Source organism: Triplophysa rosa, linkage group LG23, assembly GCF_024868665.1.
Source record: "Triplophysa rosa linkage group LG23, Trosa_1v2, whole genome shotgun sequence".
Taxonomy (NCBI): Eukaryota; Metazoa; Chordata; class Actinopteri; order Cypriniformes; family Nemacheilidae; genus Triplophysa; species Triplophysa rosa.
The window spans coordinates 13,483,060-13,508,358 of NC_079912.1; the positions used below are offsets into that span (position 1 = coordinate 13,483,060).

The 25,299-nt window shown below is 36.7% G+C and overlaps 2 protein-coding genes across 3 annotated transcripts in view; both read right to left on the bottom strand.

Annotated features, from left to right (window-relative positions):
* On the bottom strand, positions 1 to 5,816 carry slc22a13b (solute carrier family 22 member 13b). The gene is made up of 10 exons (XM_057322770.1): positions 4,007 to 5,816; positions 2,845 to 2,948; positions 2,451 to 2,605; positions 1,867 to 2,035; positions 1,612 to 1,732; positions 1,359 to 1,453; positions 934 to 1,148; positions 751 to 859; positions 468 to 677; positions 1 to 328 (listed from the first exon to the last, which is right to left on the bottom strand). The coding sequence occupies exons 1-10, from the start codon at positions 4,379 to 4,381 to the stop codon at positions 253 to 255; spliced, it is 1,629 nt and encodes a 542-aa protein (XP_057178753.1). The 5' UTR covers positions 4,382 to 5,816; the 3' UTR covers positions 1 to 252.
* A 511-nt stretch (positions 5,817 to 6,327) lies between these two features.
* oxsr1b (oxidative stress responsive kinase 1b) overlaps positions 6,328 to 25,299 on the bottom strand; it is a 41,211-nt gene continuing 22,239 nt past the window's right edge. The window contains exons 4-19 of one of the 2 annotated variants that reach the window (XM_057322712.1): positions 20,929 to 21,070; positions 16,631 to 16,686; positions 16,341 to 16,450; positions 14,217 to 14,318; positions 13,837 to 13,970; positions 13,660 to 13,708; positions 12,468 to 12,533; positions 12,227 to 12,349; positions 11,148 to 11,216; positions 9,493 to 9,525; positions 9,190 to 9,312; positions 9,058 to 9,101; positions 8,660 to 8,712; positions 8,416 to 8,484; positions 7,953 to 8,017; positions 6,328 to 7,870 (exon numbers count right to left, since the gene is read on the bottom strand). In XM_057322712.1, the coding sequence (XP_057178695.1) occupies positions 7,796 to 7,870; positions 7,953 to 8,017; positions 8,416 to 8,484; positions 8,660 to 8,712; positions 9,058 to 9,101; positions 9,190 to 9,312; positions 9,493 to 9,525; positions 11,148 to 11,216; positions 12,227 to 12,349; positions 12,468 to 12,533; positions 13,660 to 13,708; positions 13,837 to 13,970; positions 14,217 to 14,318; positions 16,341 to 16,450; positions 16,631 to 16,686; positions 20,929 to 21,070 (1,313 nt within the window). In that variant the 3' untranslated portion in view covers positions 6,328 to 7,795. The remainder of the gene's footprint in view (positions 7,871 to 7,952; positions 8,018 to 8,415; positions 8,485 to 8,659; positions 8,713 to 9,057; positions 9,102 to 9,189; positions 9,313 to 9,492; positions 9,526 to 11,147; positions 11,217 to 12,226; positions 12,350 to 12,467; positions 12,534 to 13,659; positions 13,709 to 13,836; positions 13,971 to 14,216; positions 14,319 to 16,340; positions 16,451 to 16,630; positions 16,687 to 20,928; positions 21,071 to 25,299) is intronic. The other variant, XM_057322713.1, reaches the window with a different exon arrangement.

The window sequence follows — 25,299 nt, forward strand, 5'->3', positions numbered from 1 at the left end:
TGATGGTAGACATGAATTCTGCAAAGGGTTTAATGATGAACACAACATTTGTTTTCTCTACATTTCATATTAAAGATAAAATACAAAAATACAATAAAAATGTATCTTAATCAATAAAATATTACAAACGTGTTTCCTGAAACATCGAAGTGAACAGTCACATTGCTGTTTACCTTCACCCGCTTTTTCACACACACTAATAAAAATCTATGAAAAAACCCTACCATTTTATAAATAGGTAAGGAATAAATCTCATAATTTTGTGCTCTTGAGAGACATTTCTTGTTCCTCATTCAGCCCATTTTCAATAATCGCCTTCTTTGATACCCTGTGGATGAAAATGAAGGAAAAACCATTTTTTTTAATTCATTGCAAACTTGTCAATATGTTAAATTTCATTGGGCATGGATATTTTAATTAAGATAACATCAGCCATATACTATGAAAAAATAAAGACATAAACGCACAGGCTCTCATCCACGGGGACTTCAGTGTGGTCCTGAAGTTCTGTGTTACGTGTCTCTGGGAGCAGAAAGGTCAGAGCTCCGCCCAGAAAAGGAAGAGAGCCAAATATGACCATTGGGATGGATGGATGATACACATCCAACAAGCTGATCATAGGAGCCAGAATCCCAGCTATACGTGCACACGTGGAGTTTAGTCCCACTCCATTTTGCCTAAATTGAAGAATTTGGGAATTATTTTCAAAACAGACATGCAAACAGTTTCACTTCAGAATGATTTCAGTACCTGACAACCGTTGGGTACAGTTCAGCAGTGTACACATAAACTATAGAGAAGGCTGCAGCCAGGGAGAAATTTCCAATCACTGCCATCACAGTAATGGCTATAGGGTACTCTGAAAAAAGTACACAACTTTAAAGATCTCCACCACAAAAAAACTATTGATAATGGTGGAGGGGAAATACATACGTGTTGGTATAGCAGGAATAACAAGGCAGGCAATGCCTCCGAGGAGCAGCACGCCACTTTGGCAAATCTTACGTCCAAAGCGTTGAATCAGAGGGAAACAGCTGAGGCGGGCTGGAAGCTCTGCAATGCCAAAGATGAGTTGAGTCAGGTAAATGTCCAGGCCAAAGTTTCCCACGTTCAGACTGACTCCATAATAAACCAGGCTTGTCACAAACCTGTGATAACATGAACAGATAAATGATAACAGATTGGGCTGGTCGGCTTTTTTTGCATTGCCTGAGGATGTTTGCACAATGATAAGGCATTATTGTTACGGTAACGTATATTGGACTTAATCAAAATGAATCAGATGATCTAGTTGCCTCAGAGAGGTTGAAGCAGGTGCACATTTCAAACAACGATATCTGAAATGCTGTGAGACTCACCACATGTAGCTCATGATGAGAGCTCTCTTTCTCAGGTAAGGCACACGGAACAGATCCAGCATGGTGCCTGTTTTGGCTGTGTTCTCTGCCTCTATCTGACAAATGCATTTATTATGTTAATTCATAATGTAAAAGCTACTTATTATTCTGTGCTACCTAAGAAATCTGATTGAGAGGACATAAATTAGTGCTCTGTGTAATTTATTTCAGCAAGGAATAGGAAAAATAAAGTTTGGCTGTTAGTGATTCTGACCTTGTCAAGCAGATTTTCAGGAACCGTCCTGCCATTGATTTGGGCAGCTTTCAGAATCTCCTTCTTGGCCCTGTCCTGTTTACCCTGAGTCAGAAGCCACCGGGCTGATTCTGGAAGTATCCTGTCACATATACACAAGAAAAACTGATGCACACTATCTTTTGTAGGTGTAGCAGTTAGAAACTATTCTGGTATAAAGAGCTACTGCACTGTATGGACAAGCTGCTTTAAAGGTGGCAAGAATGTTACTCTTACCAGTAATAGATAACGAAAAGTCCAGCTGGTGCAGACAAAACCAGCTGTAAAATCCTCCAATTGCGGATCCCGTAGGCCAAACCAGACAGCAACATCAGACCAACAGCCACAAAGCAGTGAGACAATATGGTAAAAAGGGCCCGCTTAGATGAACCGCACCACTCAGATCCTAAAACATATTAAGATACAGTTTAAGATGTAGCTGCCTTGTGGTGTTAAAAATTCACAGAGTTGTACATCTTAAAGGGAAAGTTCATCCAAAAATAAAAATTCTATCATCATTTAATCATCCTCAAGTTGTTCCAAATCTGTATAATTGTTTTGTTTAGATGAACACAGAGAAAAACATTTGGAAGAATGCTTGTAACCAAACAGTTCTTGGCCACCATTGACTATCATAGGAAAAATTGCTTTAAAGGTTTATTTTTCTGTTGAACACAAAAGAAGATATTTTGAAGAATGTAAGAAAAGCAAACCGATCCGGGGCACTTTTCACTACTAATGTAATTTTTCCTACTATGGTAGTCCATTTTTGGGGTGAACTGTCCCTTTAATGTACTGAAATGAAAAGAATCACGTGTTACCCAGAACAAACGTGTTGATAGAGATACCTGATATGGTGGTGCCCACCCCAAAGCGGAGGGCTATGTAGACATAAATGTTGGGGGAAAATGCAACTGCCACCCCAAACACAAACTGCAGTAACAAGGAAATCAGGGTAACAAATCGCCTGCCATACCTGTAGCAAGAACCATTAGGAAAAAATTAAAGTATACAAAAACAAAACAGTCCCAACCTGACTCTTTCACTGATTTATATTTAAACTTTAAAGAAATTGCAGAATAGAACAGCCCTTCATTGATTGGTCACACACAAATGGAAAATAAGAATACAGCATGACACCTTTGTTGTTTTTAAATAATCACAGTGTTCATTGTATCATTCTCATGTTGATCAGGGATTAAACTCTACACGTACTTGTCTGCCATTGGCCCAAACAGTAGAGCACCAATAAGAAGTCCAGCCATGTAGATGGACTGAGATGCCTCATTAAAAATCCTATTTTCACACACTAGGTCAAACTATGGTAAAGTAAGGAAAAAAGATAATAAAATGATACAAATATGCTAAAACAAAACTGCAAATGTAAATTATTAATATATTAAATGATAATAAAAATAAAATGTATTATTAAATATAATAACATACATACAATAACAACATTTCTTACATATGTTAATTTTTAACATTTACTAGGCCAGATGTAAATCGAACATTGCATTGTTAACATCAGTTAATCCAAAATAAAGGAATGAACGATTTTCATAAATGCAATAAAAATGATATTGCTCATTGTTAGCTAATGCATTAAAGGAATACTCCACCCAAAACGAAATGTCTGTCATGAATTATTCCCTCTCAAATTGTTCCAAATCTGTATAAATTTCCTATAAATGTTTTGTTGAACACAAAGAAAGACGAATGTTAGCAACAGAGATGTCAAAAAATGGTAGACAAAGGAACAGTTTGTTTTCCTAAATTATTCAAAATATCTTCTTTTGTGTTTAACAGAACAAAAAATATTCACAATATTTTTTCTACTATGGTAGTCAATGGTGCCCCAGAAATCTCAGTTGCTTAATACATCCAAATATATTTCTTTGAAATATAAGTATAAGAAATTTATACAGGTTTGGAAAAACTTAAGGATGAGTAATTCATGACATAATTTTCATGTTTGGGTGGACTATCCCTTAAAGTATCTAATGTTGTTAAATTAATTTTAATAAATATAATGTGGCGAGTTAACTACAAACAAAGGTTGGAGAAGAAATAATACATAAATGAAAACAAATTATTTAAACCCCCTTTTTAACTAACATTTATTAGTAATAGGATACTTTCAAGAAAATATTTATTTATATAGGCTACTGCGTTATATAATGCGATACAAATGTATACCCTATTATAAACCTTTATTAATCTTTGAAGGTTGTTATCAGGCCTATAAAACGAATACGTTATTAAAACTTACATAATTGATTATATATAGACTAATATGCATAGTAAGCGTTATTTCTGTAAACCACATGACAATCTTAAATATTTAACTTTTATGTCAAACAGGCTGTTGCATTACCTCAGTTATAAGAGTGCTGCTACCTTCTGGTGCCTTATAATCCCATCCGTCTGTACATGATGTTGATGTATTTATTCCATAAGCTTCAATAACATCCAGCTCCAGATCAACAGGTGTGAACATCGTACAGCTCTCATACTGTCCATTACTGTCCAGAGGAACGGTGAGGTTCATCTGTCTCTCATCGGTCAGGTTATGACCCCCCTTTAAGATCCAGTCGGTATTGCAGTTGTGTGGGAAGCTGATGGCGGTGAAGACTTGACTAAACATGTGGAAAGCCGTGAAGATGTTGGGGAGACATACCGCCAAGAGCAAGCGCTTCTGAAACGGCCCAAACTCGCCGACAGAGGCGAGGATCTGCGCAAAGTCGATCATCTTCACTGCACGAGCGTCTGTGGCGTGTCGATGTTTAAACACGTCCTGCGATTCATCCTCGCGGAGAGAAATTAATTTTTAAACGCGTCACAAGTCCATGTTCACATCTACAAGCACCCACTTATCTTTTAGCGATATGGATGAGATTAAAGATAAACAGTGTTGACCCTGCTGGAAAAAACATCTAGGCCTATTGGTTTACATTACAAACGTAAACAAGCAGCTGTTTCCCAATAAAACCATTACAAAATTCCCTTAGGCTATGTAGTGACTTTGTCCCCAGTAGGATTTAATGGTGTTCTGTTGGTTCCCATCTACCAGATAACACCCCAACAATAGAAGCCAACGCACAAAGAGTGTCCATTAAAACCAATGCAATTCACATTATAATCATTACTTCCATTAGGATTCCTTACGTTTTCTATTCTGATTAATAGATGATGATGTGCAAGATTGAGTGTGCCAGTACAGAATGCATTTTTGTGAGCTCTAACACAGTTGTGAGTCTGAGGGACTTTGGAACTTAAGGCAAATGCAGTTGCACAGTAAGCACTTTCTTTTCTAGTTAAGATGGTCTAAGTATTGTGGTGAAACTATTGTGATATGCAGGTGGAGTCAGTCAATATTTAGACAATATGTGTGGCTAAATAAGCAATGATAAATCCCCTTTAGCAAGAACAGATCTATGCATACACCTTTTTAAAATAACATATTCAATAATAAAGCCATCGTGCTCTATTGATTTTAAATGATTTAAAACATGTCTTAAATTTTGAAACTAACAAGGTCAAGTTTTGACAAAAAAACCCTGATCTTTCACTGTATTTTTTTCTGCTTTTTATTTTTTGTCATTGCTTACACTAAACTCACTGTGAAGGTCGACTGTCCCTGTAGCCTACTACAACACTGGTCTACATTACAAATGTTTGTCAAAAGGAAAAGGGTATTTTTTGTGAAATATGTTATTTAACCTTATTTTTATTATATTAACAATGGCTATATAATGTATAACATAAAAACTTTAGCATATATTTTTTATTATTTAAATCATCTTATACATTGTGCAGCATCATGAATGTTTTATAGGAACTGTGTTTGAGCACTTGAATGTAGGCCTAAGCATTATTAAGAATTATTTCTATTATTTATACCTGACTGCAGTTAAGAATAGAGGACCCGATAGAGATTTTTCATAAATCCTTCCACAATACTTGAGATTGAGCTTTCCAACAATTCCCTGATCTCTTTTAAATTCTCTTCAATAAACCTGGAAAAATAAGTGTTAGGGTTTTAAATGTAAAAATTACCCGTATATTATTTTTTATATCAGTTTGTATAATTAAAGGGACAGTTCACCCAAAAATGAAAATTCTGTCATCATATACTAACCCTCGGGTTGTTCCAAACATGTATAACTTTCTTTGTTCAGCTAAACAAAGGAAGATATTTGGAAGAATGGCAGTAACCAAACAGATCTCATCCCCTATTTACTGCCATAGTAGGGAAAATGAGAGTCAATGGGGGATGAGATCTGTATGGTTACTGCCATTCTTCCAAAGACATTTTTACAGGTTTGGATCAATCTGAAGGTGAGTAAATGATGGCAGAGTTCTCATTTTTGGGTGAACTATCCCTTTAAGATTCATTACTGTGCATGTGAACATCCTTTTCAAGTGTGTGACTAAAGTAGTCTTAAAGGGATAGTTCACTCAAAAATGAAAATTCTGTCATCATTTACTAACCCTCTTGTCTTTTCAAACCTGTACGACTTCCGCAGAACAGAAAGGAAGATATTTTGAAGAAAGTTCCGAACAGCACTGGCACCATCTTTCAAAAATGTGTTCTGCAGAAGAAAAACTCCTGCAGGTTTGAATTGACAAGAGGGTGAATAAATGATGACAGAATTTTCATTTTTGGGTGAACTGTCTCTTTAATGACAGGGATGTGAAATAACAAACCTGGAAATAAGAAAGGTGCATCCAGATATTTTTGCCCAAATATTGCATTATTCCTGTTATCGCAAATATATTTAAATCATATTTCTCTCTGTAATTTAACACATAGTATGTGAACCTTTAACTCCAGGAGAACAAGTTCAGGGTGTACCTGTTGAAAACGTCACACATATGCTGTAAGCAACTCAAAGACCACGAGACAACCAGCAAAACTCACAATGTGTCTGTGCAGCTGACACCTCCCATCACCTCATTTATGAAGAACATCAAGGCCATGAGTGAAACATCCCATATAAAATCAATCCAAATTACATTATTTACATTTACAGAAGTTCAATCAAGTTTATCCACATCAGAAATACACATGAATACTTAAGAGTTCAATTCCAGAGCAGAAAAAGCCACACACCAACATTTCATTTCATCTCACTTTTTCAAATCACTTGGAGAAATACCTATAAAAATAAGCAAAATTCACAGATAATGTTGCGAAAATTTAAAACTACAATCCACAAAGTATTGTGAAAAAAAGATGTGATAATGTAAAAATGTAGAAACATTAAGGCAAGTGTTTCAGAGCAGCATGAGACATCTGCAAATTTGCCCAGTTGAGAAAACACAGATTAAATAAAAAAAGGGTGGCAAAGCATGTTAAGGTACAACGGCCAGCTGTTCTTACTACTGTTTTATCAATTAGATTTATGTGCATTATAGCTAAATTAAAACCTTTTGTAGTGTACAGACTGCCTGTACAACAGCTGAGAAAGTTGTTGCACTTGTGAAAGTGTAGTTGTGTTGTCTAAAGTTTAAGATAAACAAAATGTTACATTCTCTGAGATTTAAAACAAGATTCAAACACGATTATATAAATGTGTGTCTGGTTTGTTTAAACGAAGCTCCCAAATAAATAATACACACAAAGCCCTTTCTGAAAAAAAAACTATACTAGCTGCTTCCCTCTAATGGCATTGGAAAAGGGTACATGCAAAAACGGCTATCGCTGTTGTTACCACAGTCACTCATTTCCACCATAAAGTTTCATTGTGTTTCACTCCACCATATGCACAAAGTAGTTATAATAGAGGCATTTTAAAATGTTTCATTTTAAGGGGAATTCAGATTGTGCAAAAGTAGGAAAAAGGAAAAGAGGTTAAAAAAGAGAAAGTATAAATATAAAAAAAAACATTAAGGTTATAGCTGGTTGTGATGATAATTGCATACTTGTATGCATAAATCGTAAACTTTATTTTAATTGATTCCTACAAATTACGATAAATATCATCTTGTGCACAACTCAGCGAATTCATGAACTCCTTTGTGTTGGCGTAATGGTGCTTTTCTCTTTGGCAACAGTGGTTTCTTTTGGGAAATTAAGAGAGGGGAAAGTATATCAATGTGTCATTCTGTTGGTATGTTTTCACATTTGTAGGCAATTCATGGTCCCGCACAGAGCTGAAGTTTAGCTAATGTTGAGCTGGGCGAATCCCAAGAGTTTGACATCATCAGGAATGTCAGAACCCTCGACACCAGAGGCCTGAAAACACATCACGTGTCGTGTTACAGCAAAACAGTGTTTAGCATCAGCACACAGCAGCATCACCCCAACTGACACTCACCAGCTTAAAAGTCAGATTTTTATTGGAATGAGGCTCTTCCACTATCTTCTGCAAATTAGCCGCCACTGAAATGACACAAAACAAAGGTTTAGAACTAAAGCAGTTTTATAGCATTATTAACCTTATACTAAAACAGCACCACAAGAACTTTTAACAACCTCTTTTTTTGCAAAAAACATGGCTTCATTCTGCATTCAAAATTTATTTTAAAATAGTAAAAAAAACTTGATGTTATGCTATGATGCATGTTGTCAATTCATTGTTTTAACGAGCATCTTTTTGGATGTGTTAATATGACCAATATTAACCAACATGACTAATTAGCTTTTTTAATTAGTAACCTAAAAATATTTCCTCCTTTTTACAATCAAACATTTTCTGTTTGACTATTTTTTAAATCCTAACACTTTTTGGACCCTACCAGTGTGTTTAACGAGGAAATATAAGGATGAGTATTCCTTACCTATAACTAAATCTTTCCCATCTACCAGGCCAGCGGACACCAGCTCTTGAGAAACCCCATCTGCTGTGTCTGCAAAGAGAAGAAATATATTTAAAAAAAGATACACAGAATATTTTCTTACAGGCACTGTGCTTGTACAGTATATCATTTTAACTAAACGTAGTATGGAACATAGTAACACTACTGTAGGTGTTGTGGAAAACAGTGGAGACAGTGAATGTGTCAAGTATTGTGCTGCTCTTACCTCTGCCCGGCATGAACTCAAATCGAATGTCATTCAGTTCCTTCTTCATGTTTCTGTAGGACAGCCAGAGAGAAGAAAAATGTCACGTTTGAATGAAATGTCAGATATTAAATATAAACTACAGACATTACTTTGCAAACACGTGAAAAATCCTGTACTATACGATGGTAGAAAAATTCCTTATAATATTGTGTTCATTTTAAAATGTTAATCATATTACAATGATTATATTAGATTAATTTACTATATTTTACAGTAGGTATATCACTGTAACATTGTGACAGTCCCTCTGGAAACTCTCAAATATGAAAAAGTACTACAACTGTGTGATTCCACTGTGTTTAATTGTACTGAGCAAACCAGGGCTGATAAACACAAGAGCAACACACACAACATACCTTAACCTTAATACCAAACTGATAGGTGACGTGCTTCCAGGAACCTACAGACAGAGGCACAGATTACAATGACTTGCTTTGTTTCAAGAAAGTAGTTTTACACATGTGTGTAGTGTGAAATTGATGCTGTACCTGGTTTGCAGCTGTGGGCTGGCCGTGAGATGGGGTCGTGGTGGGTGCGTTATGTTGTGCTGGAGTCTGGCCAGCACTGTGAGGTAGTTCAGGCTGCAGCTGACTGCTGTAAGGCTGTAAAATCTAAAAACACATACACATTTATGTTATGAATACATACGTCAAAAGTTAGTCCATTCATATTGTGGAAATGGAAGGTTATCTGTCTTACTGTTCCTGCATTACGTAGTGTGCATACTGTGCAGAGTATGAATGTTAGGATGCTATTCCATACATTGCAAATGTTCTTTATCCTTCACCTACCTCTGTATTCTGTCCTTCCTTTACTCTAGGTGACTGTGAGAGAGAGACAGAAGGGGCAAAGGTCAGAGGTTAAATGCAACTCTCAAGCGATGAGATACAGTATAATCGTTTGCGTTAATGTAATTCTGCTTTAGATTTGAACACACTGTAGTAAGGAATAAAGCAGGGAGTTAAATTCCTTCATGAGTTTGGAAATTTTTAATACACACACTTTATGATTGTGGGAAATAGTTCATGGTTTTAGCAAACCATTTAACCCTCTGGTGCTGATGTACACTTGGAATTTTCCTGGTTCAAACAGACTGAACACCTTAAATCTAACTTTTTTTATTGTAATTAAATCAAAGTTATATTTTTGTTCAATCTTTTTTTTTATTATTATTTCTATGGCGGTCAGGAGTAAAAATGTGACTTTTAGAACTATTTAGCCTTTTTGAATCACATCCATTATTGATTTTTGTGTTCACAAGTGCCACAACAGTTTTGTACCATTCAGATGAAAGTAAAATTTAAACAAAACACTTTTTCCTGTTTCCAATGATTGATTTCCAATGGAGATAATTTTTGACCAAGGACCACAAGTGTGACTATTTTTTAGGACCATTTTACCTTTTCGTCTATGATGTTTGTGTGCGTCACAAGCCAAAGTTTTGTACTATTCCAATAAAGTAATAAAAATTCTAACTATTTCATCAAAAGTGACCAAAGACTACCAGAAAAGTAAATATCCACAGTATACCAACAGAGAACAGCAAATATCCACAGTATACCAATGGAGAACAGCAAATATCCACGGTATACCAGCAGAGAACATCCTGAACTATGTTCAGCGCCCACATTCATAACCAAACACACACACATACTCCCACCCAAATCTGAGTTGAGTTCAGGTATGTGTACAGTATGTCAATAATAACTATGATATTAAGCCAAATGACCAGGGACCACTTTGGGATACAAAGCATGTAGCAGCCAAAAGAGACCTTATGCATGTTAGTGCTTCACCCAGCAGAAGTCTTGTTAAACAGAATCTGGTTGGTTATTAGAGGTCATTAATTCGCTCAGTATGAATGCAAATGTTACAGATAAAAACATGATACAGATGGCTTCCAGGAAGGACACCATTTTATCAGAAATTTCCAGGAACTGTCAAGTCAACCTCGCCATCTTTTCTGTCATGAACTGATCTTGGGCTACGATATTTCTGATATGTAGTCTTTGCATTTTTTTATTATGTTAGTCTCTGAATTCTTTATAATGTTGAGCATACAGTATTTAAACAATCGAAAGCATGTGCAGGAAAAATTGTACAAGATAAAAAAACATGTCTGCAGTTCCTACTGTTAAGCCCTGAAATTGAACTACTGTTATCACATTTACTAATCTAAATTTATCTCGTATGATTATTTATTGCACAGACATGCTGAGTTATCACAGATAACCGAGGTGCAATGTTCACCGCATGTCCTTGCTTTAGTCTCTCAAGTTGAATAATAATACTATTAACAGACCATGAACTTTTATGATCTAAAAATCTGCTCTCGAAACTTTCTACCAAACTTCCTTTCTCTTTGTCTAACACTTCCTGTTCCTGCACGTTCAGTGGGCTTCCTTTGTTAGGTGAGCCATCTGTATCAGTGTGAGACGTGAACAACCCTGGGCGGGGGCAGCTCAAGAGGCTGAGAGAATCGGACTTGTCGCCTTGTCGACTTGGACTGCTGCTCCTTTAGCGGCAAACACAAAACACAGAGCCCAGAGGTGAGAAGTGCCACATCACCCACCACTCTTACAAAGACACCACACACGCAAACAAGCATCTACAGAACAACAACATTTTAAACGTGACTTATTTAGGGCAATACAATCATTCAGGGCTCCAGACTGCGACCAAATGGTCGCACTTTGCGACCAGTTTTCGAGACAGCGGCAGCATTTTTTTACAAGTACTCGCACATGTGCGACCTTCAAATTTGGAATTTCTTCTAGTTGTTATTTCATGAGGAAAGAAGAGTAAAATGCGAGCCCGCCACCAATGCAGGCTGTGTGGGATAGTCAACTGCGCGGGTCACTAGCGTCACTGATGTTTCCCGCTGCCGTCGCAGCACAATCCAGGTCGTCATTGACAAGTTTACACACACACAACGTGAGCGCATTACTACGAGTCGCTGTTTGCTGTGTCAGATTTCTTGAGCCCAAACGATTTAATATACGAGACGTTTAAAACGAAACTAACCACAGAGGAGTTAAGGAAACGTCATTTATCTCTGGATTACTTAAGACAGCGCTGGATCATTTCAAATTCGTTCACAGCAAGAACGAACTACAGGCGAATGCTCTTGTTAAGATTTATCTGACATAATATTTAGTGAAGATGAGGTAAAGTGTCCTTAATACACAATAAAATCATCGTAAGAACGTAATGACACGAGAGCTTTCTTTTTGCTTTAATGTGTAACACTGTGAACAATTAAATATATACTTTCTGACAAGCACAATTTCTGTTGGTTCAAATGAATTCAGATCACAGTCTCTCTATTTAGCACCAATCAATAACAAAGCTTCTCTGTAGACTAAGGTATGCCCCTACATTTTTTTGCTTGAGCTCCTAAAATTTTCAGTCAGGGGCCACAGTGCTCCTAGTAAAAAAAGTTAGTCTGGAGCCCTGTCATTTGTGATACGGTGACAATCTGAAAGGTGATCGCTAATAGAGGACCTTAAAATCTGTGCGTGTTACCCGTAAAGCGGCGACGGCAGCTTTTCCCTCCTCGCTCTCCTCATCCAGTTCATCATCGCTCCATTCCCACTCGCCGTCTTCTGTTTTATGGAGTCTCCCGCTGGAGCCTGGAACCCGCCGTACCTACACAGAGACACAGCTACATTTATATATAAGCCTTTGTTAATATGTTTTTATCATAATTTATCATAAAAAAACAATACTTATACCCAGTACACACATTTTTATACGGTTTTCTTACCCTTTTTGCTCTCTCTACTATTGTAGGTGCTCTATGCAGCAACTTCTCCTGCAGGAATTCATTATTCTGAAAAATAAGGTGGAACAAAGTTGAAAAAATGATTAAATACATAATGCTTATGTGAGACGCTTACCAGCCTGTGCGCATGCGCAGTAGCTGAACCAACCTCGAAAAAGGTTATTTTTAACGCAATTTAAGCTTAGCAAACCTAAGTTATCGTACAGTCCATATTAGGTTTAATCATTGATCAGAAACATGCTATTTAATTGTGATTTTTGCCAGCGATTTTAGAAATATCTCTCTTCCACCATTCAAATAGATAGGACTGTTGACTTGCTTTGATGTAAATAGCTGCCCAGAGGGACTGCAAACATGCCCGCCGAGTAGCACTTTGATAGTACTTAATTTATTTTTACTCTCAAGTACATTTTTAAATATCTGCAATTTACAGAATGCTTTAAAATTTTTACTTCACTACAATATAAAGCATGTATCATACTTTTTACGTCCCTACATTTCATGAACAAATGTTGTTTTTTATACCTTTTAGTACAATCTCGAATCTAGTACTTTCTTTTACTGAAGTATTTTTACTTTTAAAAGTGGGAAAGTACCAGATTTTAAAGTACTTAAATCCTGTATTAAGGGCAAACAAAATGTAAAAATGTAGTGGAGTAAAGACTCTCATAAAGTACAGATATTTGAAAAATGTAGTTGAGTAAAAATACTTCACTACTATACATACAACCAAAAAATTTTTTAAACTGAATCACAATGTTAAACAAACATTTTCATACTTCTATATGTGCAAAATTAAAAACCAAACAAAAAAACTGAAACGGGAAGTGCCTTCGGACCAGTGTTGTTTACGTGGTCCATAGAAAAATAAACTCTTGTACATTACACTATTTAACATAATATTTATGCATTTGTCAAACACTTTTATCCAAAGTGAATTACAGTGCATTCAAGCTATACATTTTTCAATAGCATGCATCAGAACACATAACTACAGAAACACACACTTCCATTATAATATGCGGAAATAGCATATTATCATAACAAGCTATTTAGTGATTAAATTCTATTTGACATAAAATTAATATTCTATTTATATATATTTTATTTCACACAAAAAAATAATATATACAGTATATATATATATATAATATCATGAACATTAATGTCCTACCTTGGCTTTCTGGAAAAACTTGTGTTTCAGGAGCTCTAATGATGTTGGCCTAAAAAGCAAACACTACTGAAATACATTGGTTGTGACTCAGTGCTTTCAGACATTAGCATCAACATAAACAGTATCAAAAATGCTACATTTTGACACCAGACAAACGTATTTTCATCTGCTCTGCACCTTTTCTCCGGTTCCTTCTGCAAACACAACGAGATCATCTTCCTCAAGGATTTGCCATATTTCTTCACCACCTCTTTATCCGTGATGCCCGTCTCAAGACAGGGAGGGTCATTCTGGAGGGTCAACATCAGCACCTACAAACACACCACAAGCTCACGCATCAAAAACATACGATGTTTTCAAACAGTATACAGTATGTACCATAAAGCCTATTGCACATCGTGTGACTGACATTTGTCTGCTTTCAATGTGGAACTAGTTGGCAACAGGGAGATTCATTTCTCTAAAAGTGTTTTTAAAGTCTTTTGCTGTCATCAGTCATAAGAGATATGTATGAAAGTTGTAAAATTCATTAGAAATGGCATCTGACATTGGCTGACCTTCATAGGAGGGTATTTGTGGTAAGGCGCGGCGCCTGTGGCCAACTCTATGGCTGTGATCCCAAAACTCCAGATGTCTGCTTTGAAGTCGTAACCTTTCACCTGTGCACAAGATTTGGAAGCTTCGTTGAACACCAGAGATATGTCCATCTGCCAGCAGTTACTGGCAATTTCAACATACTGAAGTTCTAAAAATAGGGTCTTTAATTGTCCATGTAATTTATTGTATTTATCTTACGTAATGTAAATGACACTCGATTAAAGTGCACGTTACCTGGATGTCCTAAAATTGTCTTTATTGCAGTGTGTGACATAGCTTTCCTTCAATGTTAACAATCTGCAAAGTTGTTAATCGAAAAAGACCATGATAAATAAAGATATTGTCTCCCAAAACAGAGAGTCGACTCCGAACCGCGCAAACTTTTCGTTTTGTTTTCTAATCTTTTGAGGGTAATTTTCAGACGTAACGAATTAACCCATCTGCACAATCCCCGCCTGCCTGTGAAACAAACACTCTGACCTGCCCACAAACCGTTCTGATAGTTTGTGCGTTTACATCCTGTTGAGAAGATGCTGTATTCGGCGCAGCAAAATAAATCATGTAGTTGTTTTTACTTCCAAATCCAAAGGATGACGATGTAAAGAACCAGAGGATAAAACTATTTCCCCCACGATTGCACAGCAGTATAATCCAAACCTATTGTTTTTAACCCGTCATTTTACTGACTGTTTCTCCAACCTTGGCGAGTTTAATGTGGGATTTGCTAAACGCTTGTCCAGGAAAGTTGGGTCAGCACGACTTAATTTGGACCAATAAACATCTCTGAATCACAACCTGTAAGTGTGATTAACAAGACGTGAATATCTTCTATTGAATGTTGAAAATCACTCATTTTGTGTGTTACATGGTTTACATTTAGTGCAGCCATTACGGTCCTACTCAAATAGTTCTGATAATCAGGTGTGAGCCCACTATTGTGTCAATGAATGTAGAGTGTCTGTCGTTTTTATTACTTGGATTCATGATAAGGGGATGTGGATAGATTTCGTTCATGTACATCAGTCAGTCGTGGATAGATTTCGTTCGTGTACATCAGTCAGTCACGCATATTGTTTTCCGTTTAAAGCTGTGGGTCCAGTTCGCTTACATAAGTGTAAAAACGTGTCGTTTAATGTACTGTAGAGTGTCTGTAGTTTGTATTACTTGGATTCATGATAAAGGATGAGAATAAGTTTCGTTTTTAAGCTGTAATGTTCCGTCAGTCACGTTAGCATTGCGGCTAACGTGTATACCATTTTGTTATGTTTAAATCTGTGAGTCCAGTTCGCTTACATAAGTGTAAAAATGTGTTGTTTAATGTAGAGTGTCTGTCGTTTTTATTACTTGAATACATGTTAAATAATGTGGATAATTTCGTTTAAAAGATGTAATGTTTCATCAGACATCCAAGTTAGCATTCGGCTAACTCATTAATGTTTTTGTTAAGTTTTTACTGCTTAACTGTGGGCACAGTTAGCTTGCATAACTGTAAAATGTGTCGATTATTGTAGAGTGTCTGTCGTTGTTACTTGGCTAAAGAATAGGCAAATAAGGGATGTGAAAAGATTTGTATTGACAAACTGTAATGTTTCATCAGTCATGTTAGCACTCGGCTAATGCAGTAACGTTGCCTTACTGTGCGGTGTTTACGGTTTAGCTGTGGGTCCGTCAGCTTTCATACGTGTCATTATCTTTGTAACACAAATCGCTGCCATTTTTGTAACCTTACAGCGTACGAAGTTGAAAGACCAATCACAACAGACTGGAGTAGCCAACCAATCGGAGCACAGTGTGCTCGTGGAAGGGAGGGGTTTAGAGAAACTGAATCTTCGAACTGCTTTGAATGAACCGTTTAGAGATCTTTGAGAAATGATGTAATAATAAATGCATATTTTGAGAAAATGACAGCGTTTTTTGACCTCGGATGCATTTAAACCTGTTGTCGGGGACTCCAATACAATATTAGGATGCTTAAAAATATAACATAACGTGCACTTTAAGCATTTCTGTTTTATGTTCATCTGGATTAGTTCAGATTAAAATAGCGACAAATGTGACAGTTTAGTGATGGTGGAGATACATACCTGCTCCATCACCTCTGGGGCCATCCAACATGGTGTCCCCACAAAAGTCTTACGCACTTTATTTCGAGTCATGTCGCCACCTGTGGCTAAGAAGGCACTTACACCAAAATCTAGAAAGACGATGTTGAAAAAAAATCAGCAATCAATGTAGCAAAATACAACTTTGACATCTGTCATTGATATCTGCACAACAGGTTTAATATTTGTTTTGAGAGAGTGAGAAGCTATTTATGTGGGGACTCATACGACAGAAAAGTTATGAAACACTTAAGTTAGATGAAATACTGTACCTGCAATTTGGACTGATCCATCCTCGCCTAACAGAATATTTCCAGCTTTAAGATCCCTGTAAAAACACAAGAAAGTGAAAGTGTCAGCCATCTGCGGAGAATGCATATGTTGTTCACTCAGAAAGGTATGACTAGACATGACCCAAATAATAACTCAAACATGTAAAAAAAGGTCACTGAAACTTCCACAATTTAGAGTAAAAAGAATATGGTCCTGCATCTGCATACCACATCAAGACATCTGTAGTCACGGTAACAGACTGTTTATTTGGATGCAAATAAAACTGATGTCCTTTCTTTCCCTCTGCCCTGTGTTTAACACCATCTGATGACCTCACAGCTGACTCAGTCACTCACAAATCATCTTTTTTCTCTCTAAGAGTAGTCATGAGACTGTGTGTTTGTGTACAGACAGTTTTAGATTGATGCTGCATCAAGAAACTGCCAGGGAGTGTCTATAAATTATGATTCAAGAAACAGATGTAAAGTCTGTCTTATGATCATTTTTAAAATGACTTAATTGTAAGTCATATTTTAATACAACGTAGCGTTGTTGCTAAAGAACTTGTTTAGTGCAAAAATACTGTACATGTAGGTCTAACATGGTGTGATTTCTTGCATTGTATTTTGCTGTCCAGATGGGGGCAGCAGAGTTATGATTTAAACTAAGAAGGCTGACAGAAACTAAACTGATTTTGAACATGAGACTTCATTTGTCATCATAAAACTCACATTTTCATGTCATGACAGTATCCATTTATGCACCTCGGGGGTGCAAAACCACAACTGCAACCTTTAAGTTGTGTAAGGCTCCCACACACACACCAACATATTCTGTAGGACTCCCAGTTGTTCACTACTACTGAGAAAATCAAAACATACTAACACATGTCCACTCCAAACTGATGCACACTTGGTGGTTAAATGCCGCAGATGTTGCGAGACGATTACAGGGGTTGCGAGCATGACTGATAATCATTTGAATATTTCTTAGACAGGCACACAGAGAACAGAAGTCAGAAGATGATTTAAAAAGGAGCTACGATGTTCAAAATGCAAAGAGATTGGGAGAGTGGATGCTCTCCGATTTGAATATTGCATTTAGACAATTCATGACAATATAAACAAAGAGTGAAATAAAAGAATTAGTTATTGACTAAAAAAAATTAAGTCCCTCAATTGTGAAACACATGCATAGACTTTTCAGACTTGAAATAATTAATCTGGGTGATTTTTAACCCTGGTTAAATGGCATTAACTCAGGGTTAATCATAGCATCAATATCTTACGTAACCAATTAAGGCAGAGAGAGACTGGAGGACATGGAAGTGGTAACGGTTCTCGATAAAAAATTGAACCGCACGGTTCTCCACCAACAGTTCGGCACGCGGCTCATCTTAAATCTGACGATGCATTTATAATGTGGTTCGTTAAAAATTATAATGCGTAAAACAGACAAAGTTCAGCTAATGTATATTTGTAGATGGATACACATTTAATACCTACAACAAATCAAATAACGCAGACAAATTTCAATAGGATTGATGTATGCTGTACAGTCATTTATGCTTTCCTCACCCGGGTGTTGTGAGTGCGAGAGTGCAGGTGAGACCTGAACAGCACATGTTGCTATTTAAACTACACTCATTCAAGCCTTGACAATTTAAACATTTAAGTGCAAGATGATGCACAAGAAAACTCGCTTGCGCGCTATGAGAAGATGCGAAGCGCGCACAAGTAAAGCCTCAGACATGGCGCAAATGTTGAGTTGTCTTTGAAACGCATAAATAGACAAATTCACACACGAAGTAGGTCAACATGCCCCTCTTGTCGAGTATCTTAACAAACATAGTAGGTTATGTCTTAAGTGAACGGACGAAACAGACGAAAAACAACGCATGTGTACAGTATCAGTGTACTGGATAAGTTTCATTCCTCTTAAAGCGACAGCAGCATATTCCTGCTGTCTGTTAAAAGTCAAGGAAATCACTCACTGCTTGTGACTCAATAGCTTCTGTAACTTCAATTATGATTCAACTTTATTTAATTTGTACATATGCAATGTTAGCTTTTATTTGATTACTTTATATATACCTTTTAAGGTAGAAATGGATTAAAGTATCTTATTTTATTTTCTGCTTTGCTCTGTTGTTTTATTGGTGCTGTTACTTGTAGCTTGATTATTTGTTCTTATTTTTATTTGTCAGTAGTCCCTTTTCCCTGAACATAGCACAAACCGAACCGAAACCGTGACCCTAAAACCGCGACACAAACCGAACCGTGAGTAATTTGAACTGTTACACCCCTAGAAATTATGCTAGATTATCACAGGCCTGATAATGACATTCCTGGAGTCAGATATTTTAAAACTTCCCAGAATGCAAATTGCATCACCATATGAAAGCCAGATGGCACCGGGCAATCCAAGGCACGTCAGAACAATAGCAGCATGGTTTCCTGAGATCTAAGCGATATTGATTGCTCACAGCCCCAAGCAATGATGTCAGCCCTCTGTGGGAGCCATATCTGAGGGTAGTCTGGCTTCTCCCATCGGAGACTCACACCAAACAGAACCTCAGTCTTGGGACAGACCAACATGGTCCATTTGAGTCCAATTACACAAAAGCAGAAAGAAGCCTGAAGCCTTTTGCGGACAATTAAACCGTTCTCCGTGAGAAGCTGAGAGAGAGACATCATTTTGACGCCCATCTGTTGGACTTCTCATGGTGGTGAGGATGATGAAGAATGTTGCCGCTCTCCTCACTGAACTCATGCCAGTCTTAAGCCACAGTCTCTAATTGCGTCCTCCAGAGATGCGAAGGGTATCGTGTGATCGCCCTACTTGTGTAAATATGCACTGCTGTGCAAAGACATGCAAACATCGAATCACCTCTCTTCGCTTCTCTCTCATTTGATCCAGATTATAACCCTGACACAGAATTCAAGAAAGGATTAAACTAGAGATGCACCGATACTACATTTCTCCACCGTTACTGATAGACGATTATTATGTGATATCTGCTGATAACAATTCTGAAGATTAAAATAATATTTCTTAACGTTCAGAATTTTATTAATTCATATAATGACTATTAATATTATACATCAAAAGGGTGTGGTTTCTTAAGATTTTCTATATACATAGCACAAATGAACTGCATTTTCCTGTTTTCTTTTGTTTGCCAGGATATATCGGCCCTTATCATCAGTTTTTAAACTATTGGCCGATAACGATTATTGGGCGATATATCGTTGCATCTCTACATGAAACCAAATAGTTTTTCGGCTTTAGGTAGATGTCTTTTAGCTTTGAGGCTATCAATACGCTAGTATACTCTTGAAAGATAACAAAATTAACTTAGCAAAAATAGGTTTTACTTTTTCACCTTTGGAAGAATGGCTCAAAAAGCCATGACTAAGCCCCTCCCCCTTACATTTACTGTCACAGTTTATAGTTTTGATGTAAATAAATTTGCACATTAAAATAAGGTATTGATATGTCATTTCTGAACTTCCTGTATTAACGGGAAATATGTCAAAACTAGTAAGAAAATTGCGCTCCTCAAATCATTTTACGGGTAATTTATTTCCTCATTTGACTGCATGATGAAACTCCCTCCTTTCCCCCCAAATCTGCTTGTGCATCAGCGCACGTGTCAGACATCTTTAAAAAAAATTCTACCTTATGTTATGCTGGTGGCACAGCCGAGAGAAAAGACGACAAGGTTTCCTTCATTGAGATTCAGAGCGAGCTCACAAGTCATGGGTACTTAACCAGTCTAAAAGCCTGTGAATTATTTACACTGTCTGCTTCAACGGGCCCGTGCTGGTAGACAGGGAACAAGGAATGTCAAAAAGCTATTCAAATTAAAAAAAGATTTACACTGATCATTTAAATTACCCACCAATGAGTTATGGATAGAAAATGTGTGTCGACGTCAATCTTTCTGGCTGTAAATCTTTTAAACTGGGACTAAATATTGCACCGCTAGGGCTGAAATGTAGGAAATATGCAAAGTAACTGCTTTACTCAAGTTTCCAATGGCTTTTGAGTGGAAGCTCAATCAGATGTTGGTTCTGAACTGGTACATCATTCATCTACACTGCAGCTGAGATTGAACCGATATAACTCCATAGGTCTCCAACAGACCACGTCTATGTTTAAACCAATGTGGTCTTCAATAGATCTTTTGTTATTCTGTTAAAACCCCATTTTCCTTTCTACCAAACATGTTCCTGCCCACAAACAAGCATTCATCTCCCAATTATGCCATGTGACCTACAAAGAGGCGTCTTACCTGTGAATCTGTCCGTTTTTGTGAAGGTACTCGAGACCCTGAAGAACCTCTTTCAGTACAGTTGCTATACTAGCCTCATCCAGCACACCGGTCTTGTGTTCCCCCTTCGAAATGATGTGCTTGATCACGTCCAACACGGAGCCTGCGACAAAAACAGCACAGAGAGCAGTAAGCGGACAGAAATTCATACAGCCATTAGGAATGAATGGCCAGTTCATTTCTGTGAATTGGTCTCTCCGTTTCAAAGAATTGATTGAAAAGTGTGACTAAACAATTTGTTTGCATCATCACTCAAAAATTAAATCCTATAGCAAAAATATACAAAGAAACATATTGCTGTTTATTATATCTGTGCTACGTTTTGAAATTCTTTTGTCTACAAGGCACTAGAAAGATGGATGTATTTGACTGATGCTATTGATTCCTCTCTTCCTCTTCCGAGTGAGCACACCTCTCTCTCGCTCTCTCTCTCTATTCATCTATATATCAAGGTTATTTTAGTTTACTAAAATTAAAACATTGAAAACGTCTCTGTTCATTGAAATAAAATTAAATATTGACCTAAAAATTATGGGAAAAACTTAACTAAAGGAAAAAGTGAAATGTTGCCTCAAAAACAAATTGAAATAAGTTTAAAGCACTAAAATTATAATAATAAACAAAATCTAAAATAAAAATAAAATAGACATTAATTTATAATATATAGCAACATAAAAAATAAACTGATAAATTATAAAAAGACAAAAGCATATACCAAAATGGCTAAAGATCTGACTCTGCTATATATGTATTTTAATAAATTAATATTTTTTTCTTTTGATCCGACTTTCTGCATGCGAGTAGTTGACAAAAATGTGTCCTTTGGTGTGACAGCAAAAACTGAGAAAAAATTAACAATGAAGAAAAATCTGTTTAGGATAGAACAGTATATTTGTCAACTACCCACTTATTGTGACAATTCCAGTCCAGTTAAATTTCAACAGAAACAAATCTCAGGAATAAAATAGTCACCCAACAGCAATGTGAATGACTGAGAGAATGCAAAAACAAATGAAAGTTGAAAAAAACATGCTTATTCGAGCATAGGGAAATATTGTCAATACTAGTTGTATATACATTATATACATGTCACTGAGGTTGTTACAGTAGACATTAGACGACAAACAAACTGACTCTCTCGTAGATGTACACACACACACATCACCCAATTTGATTACGTGTGACACCAAAAAAAATCAATACTGTCATGTCCTTGAGAAATACAGAAGACGACATTCTTTGAGATAAAAACTGTCAGTCCATATTTTCCCCATGACATTTAATTAAGGCATATCAGTTCATGAAGGATATGTTTCATCAGCATCTTTAATAAGCAGTTAGGCCTTGAGCTTGGAGAACAGCCAGTACCTCCTGCAAGCATACAGCGCAGACAGACAAAACCTCCCGAGGGAGGTGATGTGAACATTGTAAACCCAGATGCGCCAAAAAGACTCCTGGTCTGGAATCACTCTGAACATCCTGATTTTAGACAGACCTCGGCTAGACAAAGACGGTTCTGTTTGTGCAGCCATCTAAGAATACATATGTAATTCCTATCTATCCATGTAAAAAGCTGAAGTAGTTTCTCTGAGGGACAAATTATATGACCAACAAAAAACAACTTTTCACCACAGACAGCTCAAGTAATCGAAACTTTCCAAACTGAAATTCCAAGAAATTTTGGCATTCTGATCGACTTAAGTGAAATGGCATCACTGGCTCTGTCACTGAACCCAACATTAAAAACTCAGAACATTAAACCCCCAGAGGGACATGAGGTCCAGCCGCATGCTGTCAGCACGCCAGAGTGCCGGAGGCATGAGGATATTTATTGGCACAATCACTTCAGAATGAAACCCCCTGCTCAATCTCTACACTCCTCTTCTGTTTTGTTCCTGTTCTTTCCCTGATGGTCAATAACATTTATTCATTTCAAATAAGAGAGGGATTTTGGTAAACTTAGGGTGAGAAAATTGTAGAGCAGTCAAATTCGGTTCGGACATAAGGTCCTACCACGGTGCTTTATGAACACCAAACCAAAAATGTCTTCCTTTTAACTCACTATACTGCATATCATTTTCTTTATGATTAATATAATAAAATGTCCAATTCAACGATTCACTTTATGACTGAACTAAAACACATCAACACTGTGTGTAATCGAGCAATTTCCCCCTTTAATACATTTTGACGCTTCTGGAGAAAACAGAGAAGCCAAACTTCCTCTGAAGACTTCATGGAGAATGTATTTATAAATTGTATCCAGATGGGACATTTAACCAAAACAATTTGCAGTCTTTGTATGGCAGAATTAAATACCATAGAAGCTCAACAAGTATAAAATATCATTAATGAGTCATGACTTACACATTATTTATATATTATTCTAGCCTTGAGAAACAGGCATCCCTCCCAGAAATGTGCTTCAACTAATTCGCCACACAAAAATGTTGGCGTTTCTCATGTTAAAATACATATTATTAAAGTTTATTTATCATGATTGTTGTGCTCATTTAGAGAATAACAGTGTGTAAATAGAAAAACATGATTTATATAGATATTTTAAATTACATTTACTATTTTAGCAATTCCATTTGCAAAATTTAAACATTTTGAATATTTGAAAAAAACATCCTTCCAAGTAAATAAATAACAAATATCAGGCTATATTTAATATTTTAAGAAAATAATAAGATAGCATTACTTTATTATAATATTGTTAAAAGGAAAATTTCACCTTCAAAGTGAAAATTCTGTCATTATGTACACGGCCTCTTGTCATTTCAAACCTATATGACTTTCTATTTTCTGCAAGAAAAAAGAAGATATTTCAAAAAGGTTGGTGACAGAAAACCGTTGGTCCCCATTGACTTGCATTGGTTTTGAAAGAAAATAACACAGGTTCAACATGACAACAGGGTAAACGAGTAAATAATGACATATTCCTTTAATAATAATAAAAGAAGATTATTTCACTGTTAATATGCTTATCAAAATGCAAATATTTCTGAGATATAATTTATAGCAATATCACTTGATAGAACTACATTGCTGTATTTTAAGTGCAGCATGAGTCACCAGGAAAAAGTGAGAGATCAGGGCCTGGGAATCAAGGTAGTTTATCACGCCCAAACCCTAGTTCATAGAAAAAGAGCTTCTGAGAAAAAGGGCCTGTGTGCTTTCTTATTTTGGTTTCCGTTTTCTGTGCAAAAAAACAAGCTTCTGTCTTATCGATATTTTATAAAAATATTAAAATAAACAAGCATTCAAATAAAAAGAAACATTAGGCCGAAAAAGTGTGTGTACGGGTGTGTGTGTGGGCATAAAGCCAAAGCACTGCTGACTGAGCACACAGCAAATCAGATTTCAATGACGAATAAGACCTTAAGAGACACACTGAGCAGTCGAGCTGTGAAAGAGAGGAAGACTTTGCAAATGCAAACCCTTGCGTGATGGGTGGGACAGCTGAGCAAAACCAGCAATAAAGCTTAGCGTCAAACATACAAAAAAAGTGTCAGAGAGGGAGAGATAAAACTGAAGTAATTTCCAACAACTCCCCTCAATAACTCGAGCTCTAGGGATATAAACTGAAAGAAACAGTTTACCCATAAATGAAAATTAATTTGTGTATTGTTCTAAACCTGTACGTATTTATACATTCGTAAAAACAAAAAACTGATAGAAAAGTTACAATTACTACACAAAAATATATATATATATATTGCGATCAGGTGCTGTAAACCTTGCATTTCTGTCAAAACCACCATAAAAGTTCTGCATACGACCTTTGACCTATATTCTGTTTCTGAAGATTTGTCAATTTATGTCTTGTTCACATGAATTAAATTCCTTCCAAACACCCTTGAAAGTAATGTTAACCCTGATGATGTGTAGCAAAAGCATTCTCAGTAATCTCTCATGACACCCCGAGGAGAAGCAGAACGTCTCCCAAAGCCCATACCATAATTCCACAACAGGAAAAGAAAATGGCTCTTTGTCCAAATATTGTCAGACTATCGGACACTGCCGGTTTCCTAAAAACCATGCGTTGGCGTGGATGGAACGAGCCATCTCGTGCCCACTGTGCCAAAGGGCACGGAGCCATACGGGGCTGCTGGCAAGAGAGAAACTGCTCTAAGAAAAAAGGGTGGAGGGCCGGAGGGATTGAGGGAAGATAGGAAGCATCTGTTGTCTACAAGTGGGTTGTAATTATGGGCCCAAAGCCACATTTCAAAACATCAAGTTTAAAGGTGTGCTGAACTGGCCGTTGTTATTATTTTATACTGCTGTCTGAGGTGTACTTATGACGTTTGCGTGGTTTTTACATTCGAA

What these genes read in the sequence shown, in the direction of transcription:
- slc22a13b (XM_057322770.1), bottom strand. Translation starts at nt 4,381, where the DNA reads ATGATCGACTTTGCGCAGATCCTCGCCTCTGTCGGCGAGTTTGGGCCG. An exon ending in TTTGGGCCAATGGCAGACAA is followed by an intron (nt 2,606 to 2,844) that starts GTACGTGTAGAG and finishes TTCTTGCTACAG; the next exon opens with GTATGGCAGGCGATTTGTTA. An exon ending in CTCATCATGAGCTACATGTG is followed by an intron (nt 1,149 to 1,358) that starts GTGAGTCTCACA and finishes ATGTTATCACAG; the next exon opens with GTTTGTGACAAGCCTGGTTT.